This window comes from Parus major, chromosome 1, assembly GCF_001522545.3.
Source record: "Parus major isolate Abel chromosome 1, Parus_major1.1, whole genome shotgun sequence".
Classification (NCBI taxonomy): Eukaryota; Metazoa; Chordata; class Aves; order Passeriformes; family Paridae; genus Parus; species Parus major.
The window spans coordinates 37,921,130-37,945,584 of NC_031768.1; the positions used below are offsets into that span (position 1 = coordinate 37,921,130).

General features: G+C 36.3%; 1 protein-coding gene across 5 annotated transcripts in view; it reads left to right on the forward strand.

Moving 5' to 3' along the window:
- NALCN (sodium leak channel, non-selective) overlaps positions 1 to 24,455 on the forward strand; it is a 230,516-nt gene that overhangs the window by 150,032 nt on the left and 56,029 nt on the right. For 4 of the 5 annotated variants that reach the window (XM_015639136.2, XM_015639156.2, XM_015639146.2 and 1 more), the window contains 3 exons: positions 19,414 to 19,550; positions 21,499 to 21,640; positions 23,173 to 23,244. In XM_015639136.2, coding sequence (XP_015494622.1) covers positions 19,414 to 19,550; positions 21,499 to 21,640; positions 23,173 to 23,244 — 351 coding nt within the window. The remainder of the gene's footprint in view (positions 1 to 19,413; positions 19,551 to 21,498; positions 21,641 to 23,172; positions 23,245 to 24,455) is intronic. The other variant, XM_015639165.2, reaches the window with a different exon arrangement.

Below are 24,455 nucleotides of genomic sequence, written 5' to 3' on the forward strand. Positions count from 1 at the left end.
AAGCATAAAAGAAATAAAAGGAATCCATTAGGCAATCTGTCTCATAAGAAAGCACAATTGCAGTAGAATAAAGTAAATTAGGATTTGAGTGTCATCAAAAATGGCAGAACTATTCTGGAATCTCATTCTGTAATGCTTGGGGTGTTTTGGTGGTGGTGGTGATAGTGATGGAGGCAATAGGGAGGTCCAGACTGGGATCTACTGCCACCTAATTGTCCAGAATTAATGCAGCAGAGGATAGGCTACTTTGAAAATAATTTTATAAAACTAATAAATATTTATATGTTAATTCCTCTTATCTTAAAATCTACTCTATTTTTTCTGTTCTTGTTGTCAGGGAAACATAGCAATTTACACTTTTTTTTTTTCTTTTTTTTTTATCACTACACAGATACTTTTCCTTTTTCAGTACTCAAAAAATTCCCTGATTTATAATAAGACTTTTGGTGGCCTGCTATCTAAAGGGAGATTATCTGATTCTGAACATTGGTAAAGATAATTCTGGCACATGTATGCTAAATATGCATTTGACACTGCTTCCCTTTTATGCAAGAATACATAAGTGGATTTTTGGTTCATTTTAGTCAAGACAAAGCAAGTCAGTCCCTAAAGCGATAGTGCTGAGTCCTACATTTTTCTCTAAAGTGCATTAGAATAGAAGTTTCAAATCAAATATTTATATTAAGTAGAATAAAGTATTTTTTATTGTTTCCTGACTGATCACCACAGTATCCTTTTGATTTTGGAAAACTCACAGATGCTTGTTTGCTTACAGAGTTGGAATCTGTAAGAACTAAAGCAGTATTTATATGCCAAACAATCCAAACTTACAGCCCCAGAGGAAACATGAAATTTTCTTACTGTGATTCCTATAGTATTCATCTTTCTTTGTCTCTAAGCTGAAGAGAAGAAGCACAGTTTGTACTTTCGGTCTTAAATTCATGTGCAAACATTTGTTGATTTTGCACTTATTACTTTGATTCCAGTGTCTGTGCTTTTCATTGCTAACTCAGAGCAATTGGATTCACATTTTTAATCCATGTAAAAGAAACCTTCCAAGAATAAAAATCTTCATGCACTTAAATGCAATTATTTTTAAGAAAGAAGTAAGATTATCTTCTGACATGCCCTAAAAAAAATAAATCATGATAATACTGTACTCTTATGCAGTAAGCATCATAACAAAAGTTTTAATGTTTTTATATTTAAGCCAGCTCTCAGGTGTTTAGGAGCAACTATCTTCAAGTTTTTAAACACTTGTATTCAAGGAAAAAAAATTCTGATTAATTTAGATATAGGTTGGAATATTTTAACACTTGCCTGTAGTCATAGTTACCCTCCAGGGAATGATTCATCCCCTCCAAGTAGGGGGGTCTCTTTTTTCTGTTACAGGGGAAGTCTAGACAGTTAATTAGGCAAAATGCCTGACTTTCAGTGGATAACGTTAAGCGACATAAATATCCAAGTTTAATGAATTAGGAACCTGTATTTCATTGACATTTAATCATATGGGTGCTTTCACATTAATGAAGCCAAAAATCACAGTGTGTAACAGCAGGCACCTTACTGAAATGTCTAGGCTGGGATCCTAATTTAGGTTAGGGACTTAGATGATAATGGCAACAAAGAAGGATGAAAGTCAGCATTCAGAGTTGATCATCTCTCCTCATTCACAGCAGAAAACAAAGCCTGCATTTGTGAATTTGGTTCATAAAATAGCAAGTCCCTGGAATTTGCACCTCAGTTTTTAAGGATACATAGCACAAATTTGACAGAATCTTTGTAGAGGTTCCTGACCTCCACCTGGTTTGGTTCAGAAGGCAGTACAGGCCCTGCCTCACTTGTGGAGCAAAACGTATGCTGAGTGGCAAAAGCAGTGTGGTCTGTGTGAAACCAGACATTCACCATTTGCTATGGGAATATGTCAGAAATGTTGCTATTGCACATTTTAATGTATCCCACTAAGACTTTGTAGTTATATTTGGTCTTAAAAGATAAAGAAACAAATAATTGCTTCCCCAGAGAATGAGGTTTCACTGCTGTGACAATGATGTTGAGGATATCCATCTTATATTCTCAGCAATGACATGTTAACAAGTGTTGCTGCATCAATATCAAGACACTGGAATTCCCTTTTTGTGATTACTATGTTGTTCCAGTATTATTCTTGCCAATATGTTTATCACCTTTCTCCTTTCATCACCACCATTATGGCTCCCATTTTCTCAGCTTTCACATCCAGAAAGAGTTAGTGCTGTTTTTTCTTTACATTAGAACATACATTTCTTAGTGCCAATGGTCACTTCTCCATGGTCATTGTCAAAGGAGTTTACCCATCCATCCACTGCTGGAAATTTGCAAAACAACAATCTGTTTATTAGGAGAGCTTCCAGACATCCACAGATGGAGTGTTGGTTTCCTTGAATCTCTCATTTTTAAGGGTATCTCTCATTTTTCAAGTTGGCTCTTGCTCTGGGAATATTCATTCCTCTCTTTTTTGGACTAAAACATCCTCTAATAATCTTTTATAATTGTTTCTATGTCCCAGGCATATAGTGGGCTGAAATTCATGATGTGAGAGATGTCTTTCACACAGACGAGGTTTTCAGCATGAAAATTATACTCACAAAAAGAATAAAATATTTTAATAATGTTTTCCTGAATGAAATACAGAACTCAGGTCTGCAGCCTAATCTTCCATTAGCTATTTTGTCTCTTGCACACATAGCATCTTTCTGCTTTCAGTGCTTGGGATGGCTGCAGATTTTAACTCATTTTTAGGTTTGGGGGTTTTTGGTGTTGTTGTTCTGTTGAAATCAAATACCAGGAGGAGAAGGCCAAGGTTTTACTACTGACCTCTTGAGTATACATTCATGATGATTGGTGAAGCAGTCAATCTGTATGTTTATGCCTTTTCATTTTTTGTTTGCTTTTTTCACTATTTCTAGATACTAAGCTGTGAAATTTGGTTTCTATACACTCTTGCCCTTCAGATATTCACAACATCTTCATGTAAAGCAGTTCTAACAACTGAAACAGTTCACTTCTCTAGTGAAAATACATGCTATTTTTATAACTTCTGCTAGATGCTCCTGCTGCTGCCTTTTTGCATTATTGTCTGTAGAACAAATAAAGGCAACAACAACTTGAACTAAGTGCACTGCTTGTTTTTCTTTAACTTTTAACTGTGAGCTTCTAAAAATAAATATTTCTGCATTCATCCATTAGTTTTTGTCAAGAAGTCTTCATAATTAAATCCCTGTGAGAGCCTTGCAGAGTTGAGGGCTAACAGAAAGCAGAGCTGGTCCTAGAAACGAGAGGAGTTAAAATCTGATTGTCAACCAAACTGAAGTCCGTGTTCTCCAGTACCATGAGTGAGGCCAAGGTCTACCTAACCTTGATTCTAGTAGGAGAAGAAAGCTTGTCTGGTATGAAGAATAATTTAATGTATAATTCTGGCATCATGGATGCCAGAAGCAGTACAAAAATAAAAGCTTTCTTTTTAATATGGATTTAGGAGTTGAAGAAATATAATCAAGCTGCTTGCAATGGCTCTATGAACTGAAACTGTTAATGGTGTCTGTTATTTTTAAACTTTGAACTGTGATATCAACAGATCTGCATCAAGCTTCTCTAAAAAGCCTTCTTGATGCCAGAAGAAAATTATTTTCTGGTTTAGTTCTAGGAGATCAAACTTTCCTGGCTCATTTGCTGAAGCTGCAGCTTGTATAAGAGTTCAGGAATTGTAAAAGATTTTCTCCACGAGAGCCACAATGTGCACATTTATATTTGGCACCACTCATATTTTCTTTTTCTTTCAAATGTGTTTGCCTTGAAAAACTGACTTGAAAGCCTGTAACGCATTTAAGTATTATTGCAAATAGGTGGGAAAAAAATATTTGGGGAAACTTGTTGAAAGCCGCAATTTTTAAGAGATGGTAAGAGTTTCAATCAATACCTTTTTATCTTCAAGGTGTGACTGAGAATGCATATTTTTATGTGTATGTGTGGGAATTTCCCTGGCTCTCCCTAAGCTCACAATAATGTGACAATTTTGACTAAGCATGAGCAGGGGCTGGAGAAAGTCATAAGATCATTCACAATGAGAACAGAGAACCATTAGTGTTGGAAGATCATCTGATCCAAACCCCTTTCCAGGGCAAAAAAGTAAAGAGTCTTAATATTCATTGTCTAAAGCATACCAAAAAACTCTGAATGAGATATACAGATATACTGTCAGTGCCTTGGGGTAGTTCAAAAGCTTGCAATGTGCTACATTCCATTCTGCATTAAAAATAACGTGAATTCAGAGGATGAGGTACCCTTTAGGCAGTAGTATAAGCAATTATGTTCAGGGCAAAAAGGCACCAAAGTGACAGGACAAGCTCTTCTTTCTGCAGTTGTTTCCATGTTCTTTTAAAAGAGTATAAGAAATTTTAGATCTCCTGAGTGTATTTGCAGATGCTTGTTTTTCTATTCTATGGATCTGATTATCATATCCTATCTATATTTTGGGTCTGTTTACCATAAAAGCATAGTATATATTTTTGCTCTCTAATACAAGCAGCCTGTGATTTTGAAACTACACAGACATACACATATGTTCCAACCATTTCAGAATCATTAGTTTTTCTCCATTTCAGGTCCTCCAGATACCTTTGGTACACATGCATAGGTCAGTGCAGGCATGCACACACGCACCCACATACAACAAACTTGCCAAATATACAGAGTTTTTCAAAGTGACCGATTTTTACAGTTTGCAGAAAAACAGATCCTTTTTCAAATCATGCCAGTTTTATGAAATGCTGAATGTATTCTCAAATCTTGAAAATGTATGTGAATGCCTTTATTCTTCTTTAAAACAAAATCCTTAAATCCTTAACATCTCCAATAGTGCCTCTAATGAGATTCCTTCTGTTTAGCACTTTTTTCCCCCCAATAAGAATGTCATAATTCCACAATATTATTTTATCTATTCTCAGTAATGAAATGGTACGGAATAAATACATATGTTGCTTGTATTGACAGTGGATTGTCCTACTAAAGACTTTTATTTTGGTAGGTGTACTGTGTTTAAATGTAAATCCTTTCAGACCTCTACACTAAAATTGCTTCTCCTTAAGTAGGGCGTTGCTTGGTATTCAGCATGACAAGCACTGACATCAGAGGAAAGCCTCTCGAATCCTAGTAAGCCATAGCTTCATGCCTCTGTAGTAGCTCTGATTATGTCACTAAATCACAGACTGTTCTGAGCTGGAAGGGACTCACAAGGATCATTGAGTCCAACTCTTTCAGCAAATAGCCCATCCTGGGATTGAGCGTGCAGCCTTAGCGTTATTGGCACTATGCTTTGTCACTGTCAGTGTCACCTGAAAGTAGAACCAAGGCGTTCACAGTTGCTTGGCAGTTCCTTGTGGCCAGTGATTGGTAGAATTTCATCATATGTTTCTGGTAAAAAAAAAAAAACAGTGCCAAATACCAATACAATTATTATGAAGCTTACTGAGGAAGAATCTCTAGGCTTGGAATAAACAGGTCTGCTGGACGAAAGCAAAGTTCTTCCTGGATCAGTATCTAGTTTCTGACAGTAGTCAGAAAAATATGTTTAGGAACTAACACAAGAAATGGGCAATCACAAAGTGGTATTTCTTTCTCTGATGATATTTCATACTTGAGTGTTAGTTACTTTCCACAGATATAGGAGCTTCCAGTGTCCAACATGGTGTATCTTTGTCTTTTAGTTCTTGATGGATTTTTTTCTTGCCTGTCTGTTAATTCAGTTTTCAAATCTGGGTATATTCTAGCATTTACTGGCTGCAGTAGCAAAGATAAATTTAACAATGCACCTTGTGAAAAGATATTTCTTTTTCAACTAATGAGCCTTCCACTTGATTTTTCCATTTGATGCCCTCTAGCCTGTGATGTTCAGTCATTCCAGTCAAATGGTTCTTCAGTGCTCTGACTTTCCTACAGTACCTGTTACTACTTCCTGTGTTTTCTGTCTTTGTGCACCTGTACATTTAGCTTTAGAATCAGACCAAAGTTTCTTTTCACTGGGTAACTCTATTTTAAGTGATCTCCTTTTGCAAGAAAATTTGGCAGTTAAACTAACACATCTTTGAAAAAGTCATGTTTAGTATTTCTTAGAAACTCCCTCTTTTATTGTTTTTTTTCAAAGTAAATCAGTCAGCATGTGAAATTATTAGAATAGAATTTCTGTAACATTTTTTCTTTAAAGTTTTCTTGTTTTATTTTTAACAAGAATTCAAAATACCTAGTCCACAATAGAAAAGATACTAGCAAGTCCAATCTCCCTGCATGCAGCTAGCTTGCTGATGCTTTACTGTAGTCCTGTTTTTCATGGATTTAGTTTTTTGCTTTCCCTTTTTCTTCACTTGCTCTCCTCAGATCTCTTTTCTTGTGAGGTGGCTTAGTATTTGAACGCAAGGTGTTTATAGGGGAAGTCCTGGCCATCCAGATGCAGTCCTTATTCATTCAGAAGACAGTTCTGATGTTACTCCTGTTAATACCAATGAGTCTCATTATCCTGGTAATGCAAATATCATTTTGACAGACATATTAACAACTCCTTTATTCAGTGAGGAGCAAACCAGTCCTCATACTTTATGACCCAGTTTTACTTTTGAGTGTGCAGGACCTTTTCTTCCCCTCTGCTCCCTTCTCCCCTGATTAAGTAGAACCAGAGCACACAGTTCACTAATCTTTTTAATTGATACCATGAACAATGACAGGTCAAACACTAGTAACTGGCTTTTCAAGTACCTGGCTCCAGAAGCTATGTTGAGTGATACCTCAGAAGCGACATTTTGTCTGTCAGTAGAGGAGGAGTTGGAAAGACAGGATTTGGGATGCTGAACACATTTGGTGAGAATACATTGCCAGAGCCCTGTGCCTTTCACCAAACACCTCCAGGCATTCAGAAGATCCAGGAAGACTCCAATGACAATTTCAGCAGTGGCATCGCTTCTAAATTTTGTGTGTCGAGGCTTCAGCATTAAAGTGGGAGTTTCAGCATAGGGATTTTTCATGAACATATTGTGTGAACAAGGTGTTATAATTGGTATATCTAATTTAAACACATTTGGCATAAAATTTTATATATGTGAATTTGTGTGTGAAGATCAAGGAGCTTTTTTTAAGCCTAGTTAGAGTTACTTGCCTCCAGAGTATTTTTATTCTGAGAACAGTGCTTGAGGTAATTCTAAATGGGAAATAACTATAAAATAGAATAAAAATGAAAAATTACCTTTTCATTATATCTGATTCCATGTGAATGGATTTTTAACAAGTGGCAGGGAAGATAAGTGTCAAGCACATTTCATTAACCAATGGTAAGTACAGTAATGGTTCCACACTAAAATTTATGTACTACATAAAATGCATAAAATTCTTCTTTTTATCATAGAGGGAAGATAGAATTTTCACAAAATTCAAATTGGTCCCCTGTTCTGGGACATACGCAGAACATTTAAATAGGCATTATTTCGAAAGTAGTAAGTTTTACAGAGACTGAATCCATTTCTAGAAGACAAGGCAACCTTTCAAGACTGGAAAATAAGGTCATCTGGGAAACTACTCATGCTAGACTATTTCTTTTTTAATAACTATGAAAGTTTTGAAAATCCCTTGATGGCTGTAACTCCAAGACACCAGTGTTGTTTGAATTTTTTTCCTACCTCTTACCTCATCTGACACTTTTTTAAAAAACAGCATCAATGGATCACAAATTCTGGGTGATATGTTCTACTTGTAAAGGTGAAATAAACACCTAAGTATTAATTCAGAAGCTGTCAATTTCTGATATATGCAATCTGCCAAAAAAACTCAAAAAAATTCAAGAGGAAGGTTTTATGGTATAAAATGTTATAAAATAGAGACCCTTGAATATTCTAGCCAAGGAACATTTTCAAAGCACACATTTTTCAAGGAGGAGGGATGGGAGTTCTATTTGCTATGGATGTGGGAATAGCAGTAACAAAAATGTAAATGTAAGTTTCTGCAGCTTCATCTATATCACTAGGGAATAAAATGCTTACCTAGCTTTTCTATCACCAGGAGCTCATTTAATCTTTATTTTTTGTTTTATTTAGTTGATAGCAAAGGAAAATGAAAGTGCTTGTCAGGGTACATGAGTGATTCTTGATGCTCTGTCCTCTGATTTAAGGGACAGTCCTACAGCAGTTTGGAATGAAGAGCTTATGGTAGCATTGCTAGTTATTTTGATAGCAGTTGGATTATTTAAAATCCATGCTGTGTTTGCCTTTGTGTCCTTCTGTGCCACAAAGGTCTGCATTTCTGAATGAATGAGCTGTTTGAACTGTTTGAACTCTTGAACTGTTTTAGGCCCATAGGACCTTTGAATCTATGCACTTTTGTACACATTGTAATTAACTTCTGCATTCTTGAAAAAAAAAGTAGAGGCCTGGCCTCTGCATGAGATTTAATTCCTGCTTCATTAAAAAGAGCTAGCAGCTTAGAAGAACTGATTTACTGGATTTTTTTTTTTTTTTGATCCTAAGACAGACACTTCTTTTCCACTTAGAATTCAGAGGAGTTATCCTTTTATAGTTCCTCAAGAATGGACCGGGCACTCTTTTAAAAATGTGACAGAAGATGAGGAAGCCTGCAGGGTTTTCCTGCATAATATCCAATGAGTGGGAGCACTATTTTGGAATGAAGGGAGAATTCTTACACATATCTTTCTCTTTAAAGAAACAGTCCATAACCACAAAGACATAAAGAAGACATCTTCATCTCTTGTGAAAAGGAATAACAGCACTGAGAAATCTAGCCCTGGCTCAAATTTCATCAGCAAACTTGCATGGAGAAAGGGCATCCAGTAACATCATGTTATTTGTGTTTGCATCTATCTCAGCCCAGAAGGTTTCTGAAGTAGTTTGGATCAGCCTTTGTGACCTCCCATTTACCACTTGTATAGCTTTGTCTCTGTGTGTCCTTTAGTAAAATACATCTTCTATCTGAACTTCTGTACTGGAAAAATACTTTGTAACTGTAATGAATTAAAACTGAGACCACTTATGTCAAATTAAGTATTCTGCCTCTAGTTCAAAATGAGCAAACCAACCATCCACAAAAAGGCAAGGGGAAGGTAATTTGTGCAAAGACAAAGTCTCTCCTGTTTAAAGAAATGTCCTGGATTTTGGTCTCAGCTACATCTGTGGATTTTTTTTCAACTTCAGTTATATTTTCTAAGTAAGGATATTTGATTGTAAAAATTACTCCACTATGTGGATGGCAAATACTCAAATCTAAGTTGTATTAGTTATCTTCCAAGAGAGTCTAATAGGGCCCAATAATGATTTGGATAAAAGTAGAAGTTATTGAGAGTTAATGTATGTTGCTGCTGAAGATGAATAAATCACACAGACACAGGTCGAGGTGTGGTGAAAAGAAGAGTAGAGGTTTTTTTTCCTCCCAGGATTTATAGGCTTTTGGCCACAGCCAGGGATTGGTTGGTCAGGATAACACTTTGTCACTGCACTGGCCATGAGAGATGCCCATCAGAAGACGTGTAACAGAAAGAATGTACACATATCTATGTTTACGGTTACTGTCCTGGGGAAGTCTTTAGAAAACTATGTTAGCAAGCTCAAAAGCCGAGTTTTCAGGGCGACAGATGTATGCCTATGCACAACAGTGAAACTGAAGAGCATAATTATCTGTTGTCCTGAAGTCCATAGCTATCAGCAAATCATAGAATCATAGAAAAGTCTGTGCTGGAAGGAACTTCTGAAGAACACCTGGTCCAACCTGTATTGAAAGCAGGCAATTAGATGAGGTTACCCTGTGTCCTATCAGGTCACGTCCTGGATATCCCCAGTGATAAAATATCCTTGGCTTGTCTAGACACCTTATTCCAGCGGTTGTCTTCATAATGAAGAATTGCTTTGTTCTATCTAGAGAGACTCTCTCATTAAGCAAATGGCTTATTCTTTGCTTCCTGTCTTGTGACTAGGTCTCTTTGTGAAGAGTCTTCTTTTATATTCTCTAGAAATGCATAACAGAAAAAAATTTCTGCAGCCCCTCCACAGACCCTCTCCAATGTGGCAATCCCAAACAAATCCAATTACATGGAGATCAGATCAAGTGTACAGCCACATGCATATTTAGATGAATACCTTTAAGGAACCAAATGCACATGATAATGGTGCTTATAACAAAAACACTTGAAAAAAAGTACAGAAAAAGTACTGTGCTCTGTGGTTGATGTCTGCTTACTCCTGTGAATAAGAGCAAGAATAATGAACTCATTATTACATTTGGTACTTATCTAAGTGGATTTTTAGGAATGTTTATCTAGTGTCTCATCTGAATTGTGTTTCATGTTGCAAATGAAACATTCTTGTCCTAGCTACAGTAGGTCATCTGTTTGGTCTTTTTAGAGATAATTTGTGTGTTAGAAGATATTGTAATATTGGCCTGTGCCAGCAAGATTTCCATTTACAAGAGTGTCCAAACACACTGTAGTACACCTAAAAAGAAGGAAACACAGGTTTGCATTGCCACAGCCAACAGAAGCAAAATGCCATCTGCTGCACAAGCACCTACATCATAATCTGTGACAAATATTTTTCAGCACCTACACAAAACTCCTTCCACCCCAGGCGGCACTTAAAAATTTATATGAATCACATAGGTTGTATTTGAAAATTGGAGTTAGGTTCACGTAGCAAAGGTATGTGGAGAAGTTTAACCCCAGCCATACAGTTGCTCCTTCACTCTAAGAATCAGAAGGGTAAAAGTGAGAAAACTCATGGATTGAAATACAGGCAGTTTAATAGGTAAAGCAAAACCCATACATGCAAGCAAAGCAAAATAAGGATTCATTCACTATTTGCCATGGGCAGGCAGGTATACAGCCATCCCTAGGAAAGCCATCTTCCATCACATGTAACGGTGACTTGGGAAGAGAGACACCATCATTTCAAACATCTCCCCAGCTTTATATACTGAGCATGATGCCATATGTTCTGGAATATCCCTTTGGTCAGCTGGGGTCAGCTCCCAACCTCTTGTGCCTCTCTAACCTCCTCACTGGTAGAGTGGGATGAGATGCAGAAGAGGCCTTGATTCTGTTGAAGTACTGCACAGTGATAAGGAGAACAACCCTATGCTGTCAGCACTGTTTGCAGCAAGAATGCAAATCACAGCCCCATGTCAAGCGCTCTGAAGGGAATTAACTCTACCCCAGCCAAAACCAGCACAGTGTGTTTCTTACCATGCAGATGAAACTAAGTAGTGGGTCAAGCTGGATATGCCTTCTGTCCCCATACAAGGCATAGAGCCGCCTATACAAATCACATGGAATAAAAGTTTTGCATGTATGGGAAAAATTTCAGGTTTTCTGTACTTAGGTACTAAGAAGACCTAGGTAAAAGTTATCTTCCTTTGTTAAACTATGGGCAGGGACATACACATTCTCTGCAGACTAAGTCATTTATCCCTATGACCTCTCTGCTCTTCAGCATTTGAAATACCTCTCACTGTCTGTATCCTGATAGAAAGTCAAGATGATGACTTTGTCAGTCAATCATGACCCAGTTTGCCGAGTGTCTTCAGCTCTTTTTTACATAAATGAGAGCTGCTTATGGTGAGAACCATTGAAAGTCAGTTCACAATTAAAATTTTCCAGATTGGCTCTGTTTTCCCGTGAACCTGGCAGAGCAGATGAAGATATGTGTGTCTCAGCTACATATAGGTAAGGACCATTTGCAAAGCTACCTCCAGGAATCTTCCTTTGTGTAGAAACTAGAATAGGAAAGCAAATATTAAGAATCTCTGAATTGTCTTGCAATGGTAATTTGTTTGCTTCCCATGGAGAAGCACCCTTTCAGGTTTTAATGAATTTTTCCCTTAATCTTGAAGATGAACACATTGTAACTAGTCAATATTGAATGTTTACATTTGTACAAGAGCCAAATTCATGCATCTTGTGCTTTTGTTCACTTGAAAATATTTTAGTTGCTTGTTGTTCATCACATACATAGTTCGTAACCAATAATGATACCTAGTTTACATGAAGTCTCAAGAAGATTCCCTTGGTGAAATGGAGCATGTAATGCATTTTCTATTATAATGGATATTTTTTTGTAACTCACTAACCTTTGTATGGAAACAAAAATGTATCTGCTACTTATCCCAAGAGAAAAATAATGAATATGAAAATAGTATTTTCATGTCATTTATATGTGAAATAGCTATTAAAATAAGAGTTAAGCATGTTAGCATGAAATTTATGTTTCGCTCTCATTATCTATTTTAAACTATCCAGCAAAATATGTGCATACCCCTGAACTGTCTTAAAACAAAGGTGTGGTTTATCTTATCCAAGATGTCTTATCCAAGATGTCTTATCCAAACAGTGGTTTGATATGCTCTTAGAGGGCTTTCCCAACCTAAATGATTCCATGAATCTATTTTAATAATATAAATAATAAATATATATATAATAAATAATAAACTATTTTATCTATTAAACTATTAAATATAAATAATAAACTATTTTATCTTCCTGACCCTAAAGCATCTTCTCAAAGATAATAATTTAGCCAATCTGTATCAAGAGAGAAAACTGTCCAGGATGTGCTCTCTGTCCTTAAAGCTGGCCAGCTGGCACAGCCTGGCTTGCATATACAGCAGTTATTTTCCTCTCCCAAAACAACCTACCGTTTAAAAGTGTCCATATTGCCTAAAGGAAAAATGCCCAGTTGGAATAAGTGACAAACTGTGCTCAGGCATGATCAGGGAGAGTGCTAGCTGGCCAAGACAAAAAACATGCAGTCAGTCTTGCTAACAGTATAACACAATGGGCAATCTTATTCCAGTTCACAGGCCCATACCCCACTACTGGTACAGGTGTGGCCTTACACCCTGTATTCAGTGAAGGAGTTACCCTCAGGTGACCAAGGCCATCTTGCTTGTCTCATTTATGTGTTACTATGGGATGAGCCCATATCTGGAGATACCTTTTCCAGTTGAATGTAAGAAATGTCTAGATGATTGTACAATGTACAGTGTACAATCCCATTTGGAGGACTGTCATTCGCTGAGATGAATGTTGTCATAGATGCTGTGGCTTGGATTCATCCTGGCTAACACTGGGAGTCAGGCATCTGATTTAAAGAACATACTGGTTCAAGTTCCCTATTTAGTCTGTGGACAAAAAGTAAATGTGTGAAACAAATAGCCAACCAAAGATCTGAACTGACCTCAACAAGTGTCTCTTCATCATTTTTGGCTATCAAAAGACATAACTAAATGAATTTAGGTGGCTACTTCAGTCTAAAGACAAGAAGGTTGAATCTGGTGTGGTAAGCACATTCCTGGGGCCTGATTACAAACTCTGACTGCACAGAATCTTGGATTGCCCATTTTCTTTAAGTTGTGTAATACTTGCCCCTGAAGAGGCAAAAATATTTGGAAATATTTAGAAGTCTAAAGTGTAAACCATGTAGCAATGTTTGCCAGCCTGTAGTCAGTAAGAAGTAATAGCTCTGAAAAATTCATCTTACTTATCTCAGTTGATCACAGAGAAACTATGAAAATTTGAATTCCTGTCTTCTTTTAAATTAACAGACTATATCTTAGCCAAATTTTGCTAGATAAGTTTTCCACTATTTGAATTGGAATCATGTCTTGTCAGCAGCATTTGTTCCTGAAGAACTGATAGGAGCTACAATTATTGGAAGGAAGTTATTAAAAATCCCACATTTGTGAAATCTTACTCAATATCTGTTAAATTTGGAAGATTTAATGCAAAAGTTAAGAAAGAGTTATCTAAATGAACAACTAGGGGATAGTAGTCACAGCACCAAACCATACTACACACAGCTTACATATCCTGTTACAGAGAGAAGTCGTTTGTTACAAAAACAGATCTTGTGCCTATGAGATATGCGTGTAGTCTGGTTCCTCCATCTGTCAGGAACTTTTTCAGTTTATTTTACTCTTATATTATCAACAGTGCACTCTTGTCTCTGAATGCCAGCACCACTGTGATTGTAGTTTCTGGTATATTTCACTGAAAATTCCTCATGGCAGTACTGAACATGTACACAAATCAATTAAGGTTCTGTTTAACCATACATACACGGGAGAATTTTTTACATTTGCAACATCCCCTTTGTTTAGGTGAACCCAAAGGGCGAAATTCACTACTGGTACATCTAAGCAGTAAAAGAGGACAAGAGAACAAGCTGAAACATTGAACACTTGTCTGTGCACAGTGCAAAACTCTTCCCTCACTGCTGGCTCTCTCCTTTAGCTCCTGGTACTTTATTCCAGACAATACTTTGATATAGTTCAAGTAATATTTTAATTGAGAGACTGCTTTCAAAGAAAGAAGAGACAAGACTCCACCAGGTTGGAGTCTAAGACACACAGTTCTGTAGTGCTCTCCCACCTGCCACCTAACTGCCTCTCACTTAGGCAGTGAACAACCAAATGTCATGCCACAGAAGTTCTGTGCAGGAGAATTGCACACAAAAGCTCACATGTTGTTTCAGATGTCTTGAAGAATTGGAAAACCTGGAGAAAAATAACTGGTATAATCATTTCTCAGGGCCACCACACAGGGCCTAGAAGAACCAAGAGGCAAATATTATGGCTTGAACTCACCATGTGTCATGTGACTTTAGGCAATGGATTAGGCTTTTGTCAGTCTTTTATATAGGACTGCAGACATACTAATAAGATCTACTCTTCATAAATACTTCTTTTTAACACTGCAAGTGTTGGTTTTACCCAAATTCTATTTATCCAATTTTTTTATACTAATTTCCAGGTTGATTTTACCTTCTTTTTATTTCATGGTGCGGGTGCTCAAAAAAAAATTTTTTTCTTTGTAAATGAAATTGAATGTGTAAATAATAGTAACTGATTTGTGTTGAATTTTAAATCAAATGCAGGTAGAAAAATGTTACAATTTGATGCCAAATCCAAGTGTGTGATGTGACAGCTTACCCATATGCATATCTTCTTTTCATATAGATCATTCATGTCCAGAAATCTGCCAGGTCCATAGGATTTCAGAATAACAGAAAGGAAAAAAGAAGCTCATTTAACCTGCCTTTCTGATTTTTAGTTTCTTAATTGATGTCATTTAGTGCTAATTACTTGGGTTTCATTCAAAGCTCTTTTTGACAAGTCAAAGGTGATGGTAAATCTGAGAACTTGGAAAAATAAAAAAAATCTGTAAAGCTGTTGGTTGGGTGCTGGTATCAGTTTATAATGTCTTTCATCCGTGTGCACGCTTGTGCTCAAAGTGTTTGATGTTGGAGCACGATATCCTGCTAAGCATGCAGTCACTAAAGAAGATTTGCAGTGAAAAATGTTGATATTTAGAAGTGCACTGTAATGTACCAAACAATATTAATTTAAAATCATCCACTAGTGAGACTCCTGAACTTTGGCAAAAGGTTTGAACTTTTCGGCCACCATAAAATTATTTTGGGCATCTGGCCAGTTCCTAAATATGTTGTGTGGACATCAGTGGCAAAGCTTTTAATTTGGAATTATTCATTTCAGCCTGTCAACTAAAATGAAAGATTTAGAGCATTGCTGTATATTTTTTTTTAATCATTTGATTTCATTGAAATACTTACAGAGCATTTAAGTGAGTTTCACATACACTTGTGTCATACACCATATGAAAACTGCATCTTTCACTCTTTCCACTCTGCACATTACTGGCTCCTCTTCCATGATCAGAACTAAATGAATAGAGAACAAAACATAAAGTTAGTATGGGTAGGTCTTACCCTTTAGATATGGTTAATTCTATATCTCCTTTAGCATGTTCACACCAAAGTGTCAATGTCTTAGAAACTCAATGACTGTGTTAAATTTGAGCTTTTGGTTTGTTTCGGCAAGATCAATACTTTTAAGTTGTTTCTGTCCCTAAATGCAAATCAGTGATATTAAAATATAGTCATGTTAGTTTGTCCTTTGAACTGTTCAAGTGATCTTGTTCATATTACCAGATCCTGGAGCACTTCCACCTTTCAGACTGTCAGCTTCCACCTGAGAACATCATGAGAGTTCTGCATGTGCAGGCACTTCTCACATCCTGCTTTCACAGAAGAGGATGTCAGCTGGAGGGCAGGTGTGACGCTGCCTTGCATTCAGCTGGATATCTGAAATGCACTGTGGCATGTCTCTTCTGCCAAACACAGGGAGAGATTATGGAAATGCAGCTCTCGTAATCAGCTCCTGATGATTGTCTGATTTCAGTTCTCTAGTGATTTTTCAGAAACCCTGCTCTTAAAGGAGTTTCTTTATGTACTTTAAAAGAGCTCACTACTTTCACCCCTGGCCACATTTACAGTGAATACTGTCTGGGTGACAGTATGTCTAGGTGTTTCTCATGCACAGTCATTATCTGCTGTCTCCTTTATTGTGCCCTGCCTTTCCCAGACTTCCACTTTCACCATCATTCATCCTACTATGTGTATTTAGGACAACCAGGAATGTGATAAACAGCTTATGTTTATAGCACTTGCATGGGAAAGTAACTAAAACTATGAAAACATTATCAGAAGGCTCCAATTCCCAGGGTGACAAGTGTGCATTTCCTTGTCAATATTAAGAGTAATAAATTAAACCTAAAAATCATAGAGAAAAATATCCAGATATTTTATTTATTTGGTTATTTGGATCTAGCTGTTACAAGAAACATTCCGCACCATCATAGCCCCATTTCAAATAGTCCTATACCTTAAAAAAAAATACGTTTTTCAAGTGTTAGAGAAAGTTGAAATATAAAGGTTCTAAGCAGCAATACAAAACAGGATGTGTGTCACATGGAGCAACAATTACACCCTAAATGCACAAAGAACAACTCAGGGAAGCTAAACACCTCAAACTCCCCAATATGTAATATTATCACAGCATGAGTAATTGGAGATATTCTATAGAACTGCCTTGACTTTAGGTTTTTTTAAAGCCTATCTTAAATCATTCTCCTATCCCCTTCCTTACCTTTTGAACTATACAGTTTTCTGCCTTCAACTCTCCCCGCTCTTTTCTGCACTAAGACTTCAAACATTGCAGTGCTTTCTATTCTGTATACACTGACTGATGAAAACAGGAGTTCATAGCTGTAAGTGACATTGTCTGTGCCAAAATTATGCATATTTATGCAATTCTTTCTTATTGAAAAACAAATGTCAGTAATTGGAAACCTTTTTTTCCTCTAAAAATAATCCCTTCCCAAAGCTTTCAACAGTACAATATTGCAGAAAAGCCCTATTAGATTATCTAATTAATTTCCTTTTCAGTGAACGATTTCTTTTGGCAATACTCTGACATTTCAGGGGTTCTGACTTGTCTGATTTTGAAATGATGAGGCACTTCCCTCTGGAGATCTCTCTGAACACTCAGAGATTTCCCCACAAGGCTAGTAATCTTTATTCCCATCCTAGAAATTCTGTTTCTGAATTTCATTCTCTCATTCCCTTATTTGCTGTATACTATTGTATTCTTGAAGTTATTTGTTTTCAAATATTTCTTACATAATTATGTACATTTGCTTCATCTCCTCTGCTCTTACTTTATTATCAGTTATGGTAGATGGGAAATAAATACTGGGATGCTTTAGTCTTTCTTTTCTTTTTTTTCCCTTGTCCCAGTTGGTTTACACAGCCCTCCCCTGGTTTTATGGCTCTCTTCAGCACTATTTTTTCTTGTCAGTGAGAAAATGGTAAAATGGCATTTAGAAATTAGTGCATACCCAGATATGCTCTCTTCAAAAGAGCACAGAGACAAGCTGGGAACTTCTGTATCATTTTTCATACCTCTGTAATACCTAACCAACAGAGCTTGGTTGTGAACATAGCCTTTGGCTGGTAATGCAATTGGTGCCCAAATTGGCCTTTTGATGCTATATGGAAGTCCAGGTTCTTGTTTAGTTTCTGCTCTTATTCTTTATCTAGAATTTTTTCAGTCTCTTATTTCCTGCCACTGTTTCTAAATGTGTCCTTTTCCTTGTCCAGTGGGGTATTTGCAATTCTTCACATTTTAATATTGTATGCACAAATGTCATAATTTCTTCCTTTTAAGGATCATTAATAAAGTGAAACAGTACTGGACACAATACAGATTTATGCAACATTTCCCTTTTATTCTGATTCAGTTTAACCATTAATCATTAGTCTTTGTTTGTAGCTGTTCAGTTCTCTTCAATTTTCAGTCCACATGACAACTTCTATCCAACCAAATATGAATTGATTTTTAGTTTAAGCTGTCCTGTGGCTGGAAGTGGTGCTGTTGCTGATAGTGTGACAGTGCAGCAGAGCAGTTTTTCTTCTATAGCATGCTGTGGGAGCATGACTTTCACTAGGCAGGGCAAATGAGAGTTAAAGCTCTGTCTGAATTCATGGACAATTGCCCCTGGTAAAAATCTGTAGCTGATGTCTATCAGCAGTATTCCCTGCAGGTGCTGATGGTGAAAATGTCTTTTAAAATCTAAGCTCTAATCCTTTGCTTACACACAGGGGTGAGAAGAAGAATTGAAATTTCAGTTGGATGGTTACTGAAATTGTATACAGTACGCATACAGTTTAAAACAAATGTGAAAATTAATTTCAGTGTTTCTTTTTGACTTGGTATTTTGTTGCAATAACACACCTGAATTTCTGTGTAAAGGTCATCAGTATTCAAGAATCGTATCTCTATATCATATCCATTTATCTTATATCATTTATTTAGCCATCACCTGTCCACATAGATGTATCTCCCTTTTCTGTATTTGGACGGGTGGTATTCCATTGAATAACTGTTTTTGGATTATTATAAATGCAATATTTGTTATGTGATTTGCCATACCTGAGTATCGCTGATGTATATGGATTCTTATGAGTTCTTTGTCATTACTTATAATACTCATCTATATGTAATTTTCCTGTTATTTGTGTTCTGGGTGCTGGATTGTCTTCAAATTTCTACCTTTTACAGTGCTATGTTGTCTTTGAGTATCAAAGAGCTGTCAGCATATACAGGAAGATGTGCCTGATAAAAAAGATCATGGGTGTTTATTTGATGAAAGTCTTAGAATCGATGAAGAAAACATAGAAATTAGCATATTGAATATTATGCAAATATGCTTTAATTTTAAAGCTTTAATGCTTTGTTTTTTAAAATAAAAATTATTAGCAATCCTTCTATTTTGTCTTTCAGTTACAGGCATGGTATTGTTAGGCATTTATAATCTTCTAGCCATTAATTCCTATCAGATATACCTTCTGTAGGTCTTTGCTGCCATCTTCTGTTTCTTTAAATGATTGCCGTTGTTATTTGGATTCTGAAAAATTAGTGGGCTATTACAGAGAAAAATTGCCCTTAATGTTATTTTTTTAATTTCTTTGTTTTCAGCTAAAGCAAAGTGAAGCTAATGCAGATACAAAGGAGAAGCTTCCCTTGCGTCTACGCATCTTTGAAAAATTTCCAAACAGGCCACAAATGGTGAAAATCTCAAAGCTTCCTTCAGATTTCACAGTTCCAAAAATAAGGTATTGAAATATTTCCTTTGCTAGCATGCTGTGCCCCCCTTTTCTGGGGCTATATAACACCCAAAATATTTATTTCTTTTCTTGTGTGTTAGGCAGATAGTTCAGAAAATAAGAAATGAAACAGAATTAACATAGACATTCAAAAGATGTGGCATTTTGGGTATTTCTCATTTCTCTCATTTGGGGAAAAGCAATCCCAGCATTCCTTATACCTTATTCATGGAAGCAGCTAGATTGATCAGAACTGACACAAGTACAATATAATTGAAAAGTGTGTTGTTTCTCCTCTTTCATTTGGATTTTAGTTTCTTGGCTCACATAGACAACTAGCAGTCTAATGGATTTTCATGTAGGTTTTTAAAGCTAGGGTGAACTGGCAGGAGGAAATAATTAGAGAGGGTAAAACAGATCATCTATTCCAAGTTAGCCTGTGATGACCCTGTCCCTTATTTGTATTTGCGTAGTTACCACTTTCCTGTGAAAATCACCTTAAATAAAGATCAGACACTCAGTGATCCACTAGATCATTCTTTACTGTGAGGGTGGTGCAGCACTGGGACAGGTTGCCCAGAAAAGTTGTAGAGGCTCCATCCCTGGAAGTGTTCAAGGCCACACTGGATGGAGCTCTGAACAACCTGGTCTGTTGGAAGGTGTCCCTGCCCTTGGCAGGCAGACTGGAACAAGATGATGTCTAAGGTCCCTTCCAACCCAAACTATTCTACAAATCTGTGATCATCAGTTAGAGTACAATTATTTTTCCTTGGTGTCAAAAAAATCTGAGAGAAATCCAAGGGCTGCTCTAGTATATACAGGCAGCAAAGTCTGCTGAAATAGCACAAGCTGGCTGAGCAGATGCCGTGCCCATTTCAATATCCTCAACAAGCACATACCAGAAGAGAAGATGATGTGAAACAATGTGCTGCCATTGTTCTGAGTCTCCCAAGGTTGCATTTCTTTTGATTAAATTCACAAGGAAGTTAAGACAACTGGTTTGACCTGTTTGTAGTACCTTATCTGAACCAAAGAAATCATGCTGGTCAGAAGGGTCAAGAAAACAGCCTTCCAAACCTCAACAATCACTGACGTTTTACTTTTAGTATCAAATTACCGTATGGTTATATATATATATATGTTACCATATGGTTATATGTATATGTTATATACCTAGTCTTGGTCTTTTTTGGTATTTCTTTCTAGTTGTGTTTTTCCCAGCATATTCTGTACTCACTTGTGATCCTATTAACTACTGAAACAAACTTCAGACTAGCAGGAGCAAATCATATCTTTAAATCTGAAGCTATTGTGCTATGTAAAAATATCTCTCCAGAGAAAAAATAGTTTTGACATAGATTACACTGAAAACAGGCAACTCTACTGAACATAAAATATGGTATGATGAATGTATATTTGTTGTAAACAGAAATGCTTCTGCTTTTTAAACATGGCATGTGTGAGGCACGGAATTGCTGAAGTGCCTTAATACTGACATTCAAAGCAGTTATATGAACAGATGTTGTTTGAAATCTTCAAGAAAGAACTTCATGCAGAGAGTATGTTTCCTTTGGATTATATCAGCATTTGATTTACATTGAAGTAACAACTTGCTGTTTAATGAGCTCAATAGAGCTGAAAACTGCAAAAGGCACTTGAAATATTTAGCACTTTAATTGGAAAATAAATAAAAATAAAGCAATATTTTTTAATTTTTTTTTAATCCACATGCAAGAGATTCAGTTCTCAATTATTTTATGGATTTCTTTAATAAATTAATTCAAGGGTTGTCAGTTGTTCAGGCACTCTGTTCATTTATACATCTATACCCCAGTACAACTTTTTCTCAGGAGTTTATCTATCTCAGCAGTAATGAATTGTGATATTTCATAAGGAAAAACAAATATTAACTCTTCTTGGGGTTTTAATGTGTCAATATCCTCTATTTGTTCACAAGGGAAAGTTTCATGAAGCAGTTTATTGATCGCCAGCAACAAGACACCAGCTGTTTGCTGCGAAGGCTTCCTTCAGCATCTTCTTCCTCGTGTGACCACTCTAAAAGATCAGCAATTGAAGAAAACAGATATATTGATCAAAAGGTAAATCAAGAGTATAGGGTGGTATATATGTTGCCTAGAGTACTGTGAGAAAAGGCATCAGGTTATTCAGTTTGTCAAACTACATAAAAAGTGAATAAAAGCTAGGATGATTGAACATAGGCTAAAAGGTTATGTTTAACTTAGCCTAAAACAGGCATCATAGTAGATCTTCTTTTGGTTAAAATTCTTCCACCTCCTTTGAATTCAAAATTCAAGATTTGATACATTATTTGTTTAATACATGCATTATTTGAAGCATTTTTTTAAAAATCGTTTTGCTGTTATACACTGAGAAGCTAGTGGAAAATTAAAATTTCTGAATAGCACACTGGATTTTTGAGTACCTTGATACTATTGCAATCTTGAAAATACACTTCACTGAAGGAAGTGTGAAGGAAGTGTGAAGGAAGTGTGAAGGAACTGTGAAGGAACTGTGAAGGAAGGAATCAAGCCTAAATGGACATCATCTGCTTTAACAAGCAGAGCAGAAAAATTGGATAAATTATTAAGATCTCTGTGTAATCACTGAAGATGAGTAAAAAATTAAAAATTATTCTAATTATTTAAAGGATATTACCTTATCTGTAAACCTGGGAATCACTAAAAAATAGACACTGAACAGATATATTTGATACCCATTGTGCTAAAAGCTGCTAGTCTTCCATGGATGAATTCCGTGGAATTCATCCATGGATTTGAAATATACTAACACTGCTTGGAATAATGAGCATGATGATGAGGATGATGATGGTGATGATGCAGCATAAGTAAATGTATGTGACTTCTGACACCTTATAAAACTAAAGGGGCAGAAAACAATATTCATGTGCATCATGGAAGTTAGTGGTTTCCCATATTTCTAGTGGCACCTGCATATCAGTCCTTGATCACTTGTAATATTGCATAGTTTAGTGACATTTTTATAGACAAAAGAAAATTGCTTTCAGTATTGTAATGTTTCAGTATTGTTTCACTATTGTTCATTGTTGAGTCCTCTTTGAATATTAACATCTGTGTTTTTTAAATACATTTTAAGTTACAGAACCACAGAGAAGAAAAAAAAATAGAGTCTATGCATTGCTGTTATATTGTATAACTGCCTTTCCTAGTGTGTGTTACATACAGGCAGTTGCAGAGCTGGGAGGCAGAATTGGGAAAGGAGAGTTGGGAAAAACATTACTCTTCTGATAATGAATGAAAATAGACAATTTGTGAACCAGTGTAAATTGCCATCCCTAGGTTTCTGCAAGAACCCGTTCTTGTAGCTGATGTATTCTATGGCATCAGTAAGCCATAGAATCAGAATGCTGGGCAGCATGACCTGGGAGGGAGAACTGTGTCAAAATATGGCATATCAGGCCAAGAAGGCTGTAGGAAGGAGTCAAGCCTAAATGGACATCATCTGCTTTAACAAGCACAGCAGGAAAACTGAATAAGTTATTAATGACAAGCCTAGGGGCTAGGAGAACTATGCCAAATATTACTAATAATGGATCTCAAACACTAATAATGGATCTCAAACACTATGCCAGGGTAATCAGAATACATTTCTACCATGTAATGAAGAGATGAACAAAGACCTTAAAGTTGTCTCAGCCACCCAGGTAAGTCCACAGTATGCAATACAGAGCTGTGCAGTGGCTCAGTAGATCTGTTTACCTTAATATAATTTAGGTGTATTAAGTTCCATCTTAATTCCTTTTGCTTGCTGTTTACAAAAGTGAATTGTTACTGTGTTTGAAGACAGATGAATACATGGCACAGTTTATTCAGTGAGATCTTGCAATATGAAAACAGAATGCTGCATTCTTTTCAAATTTTTGCTTCCCTTCAAAAGCAAATATGCATTATCTGACTTTAATTTTTGAATTTAAATAAGCATTTGCAAATTGGTTTTGCACTATTCGACCTGCTTTAAGCACATACTCTAGGATCCCCATGCCTCAAGGGTAGAAACAATGATGAGTAGTATTTCTGATAAATGTAGCTTAAAACAAGGTATTTACATATTCCTATTAAGAGGAGAAAGCACTAAGAAGGATTTTTGAAAGTAATTACTCGAGCTTTCTATAGTTACAGTTGCCAAGGCAACCTCACTTTTGTATGAAAAAGTCTTCTTAAAAATATCCTTAAAACAAGCTTGGAATGGCTGGTTCTGCCTAAGTATTAACTTTACATCTATACTTTACTTTTCTTTGTAAAAAAAGAAACATGACAAAATATTTTACTGATCTCAATGCCTGGCAGGATGCCTCTTCACTGCTCCTGTTAGTGGTGGGATGGTTTCAGAAAATTTTCACATGCTTTTACATTGTAGCTGATGAAAAAGAAGTGGAATTAAAAGGCAGAATCAAAAGGTGAGATCTTGCTGGCAGATCTGACTGTCCTTCTTTTGTGGTAGCTGAACTGTGGCTGCTCCCTCCATTTACTCCTGGACCTAAGTCAGTATCTCTATGTTCCACACCTGCTGAATTGATAGGAAGTCCTTACATTCCCCTGTTTTTCCCTTACTTCCACTTCAGCAATATTCTTTTTTCATTGTCTGGAAATCTGCCACTATATGGTTTTGTGTTCAGAATCAATCTGCCCCATAATTTGTGATGATCAATAAAGCAGATTTTATATAAGTTCTCTTATAGAGTGAATTTAGTTAGAGTTTTCAGTATTATAATTATTAAAATTGACCACTTCCTTTAAAAGTAGCTCTAAGGTGCAAAGAGAGAGTAGATTTTCAGTGCATTCTTCCTTTTTTCTTTTCTTTCTTTATTTTTTTTTTATTTTTTTTATTTTAAGATAGTCTACCTTCTCGAAAAAA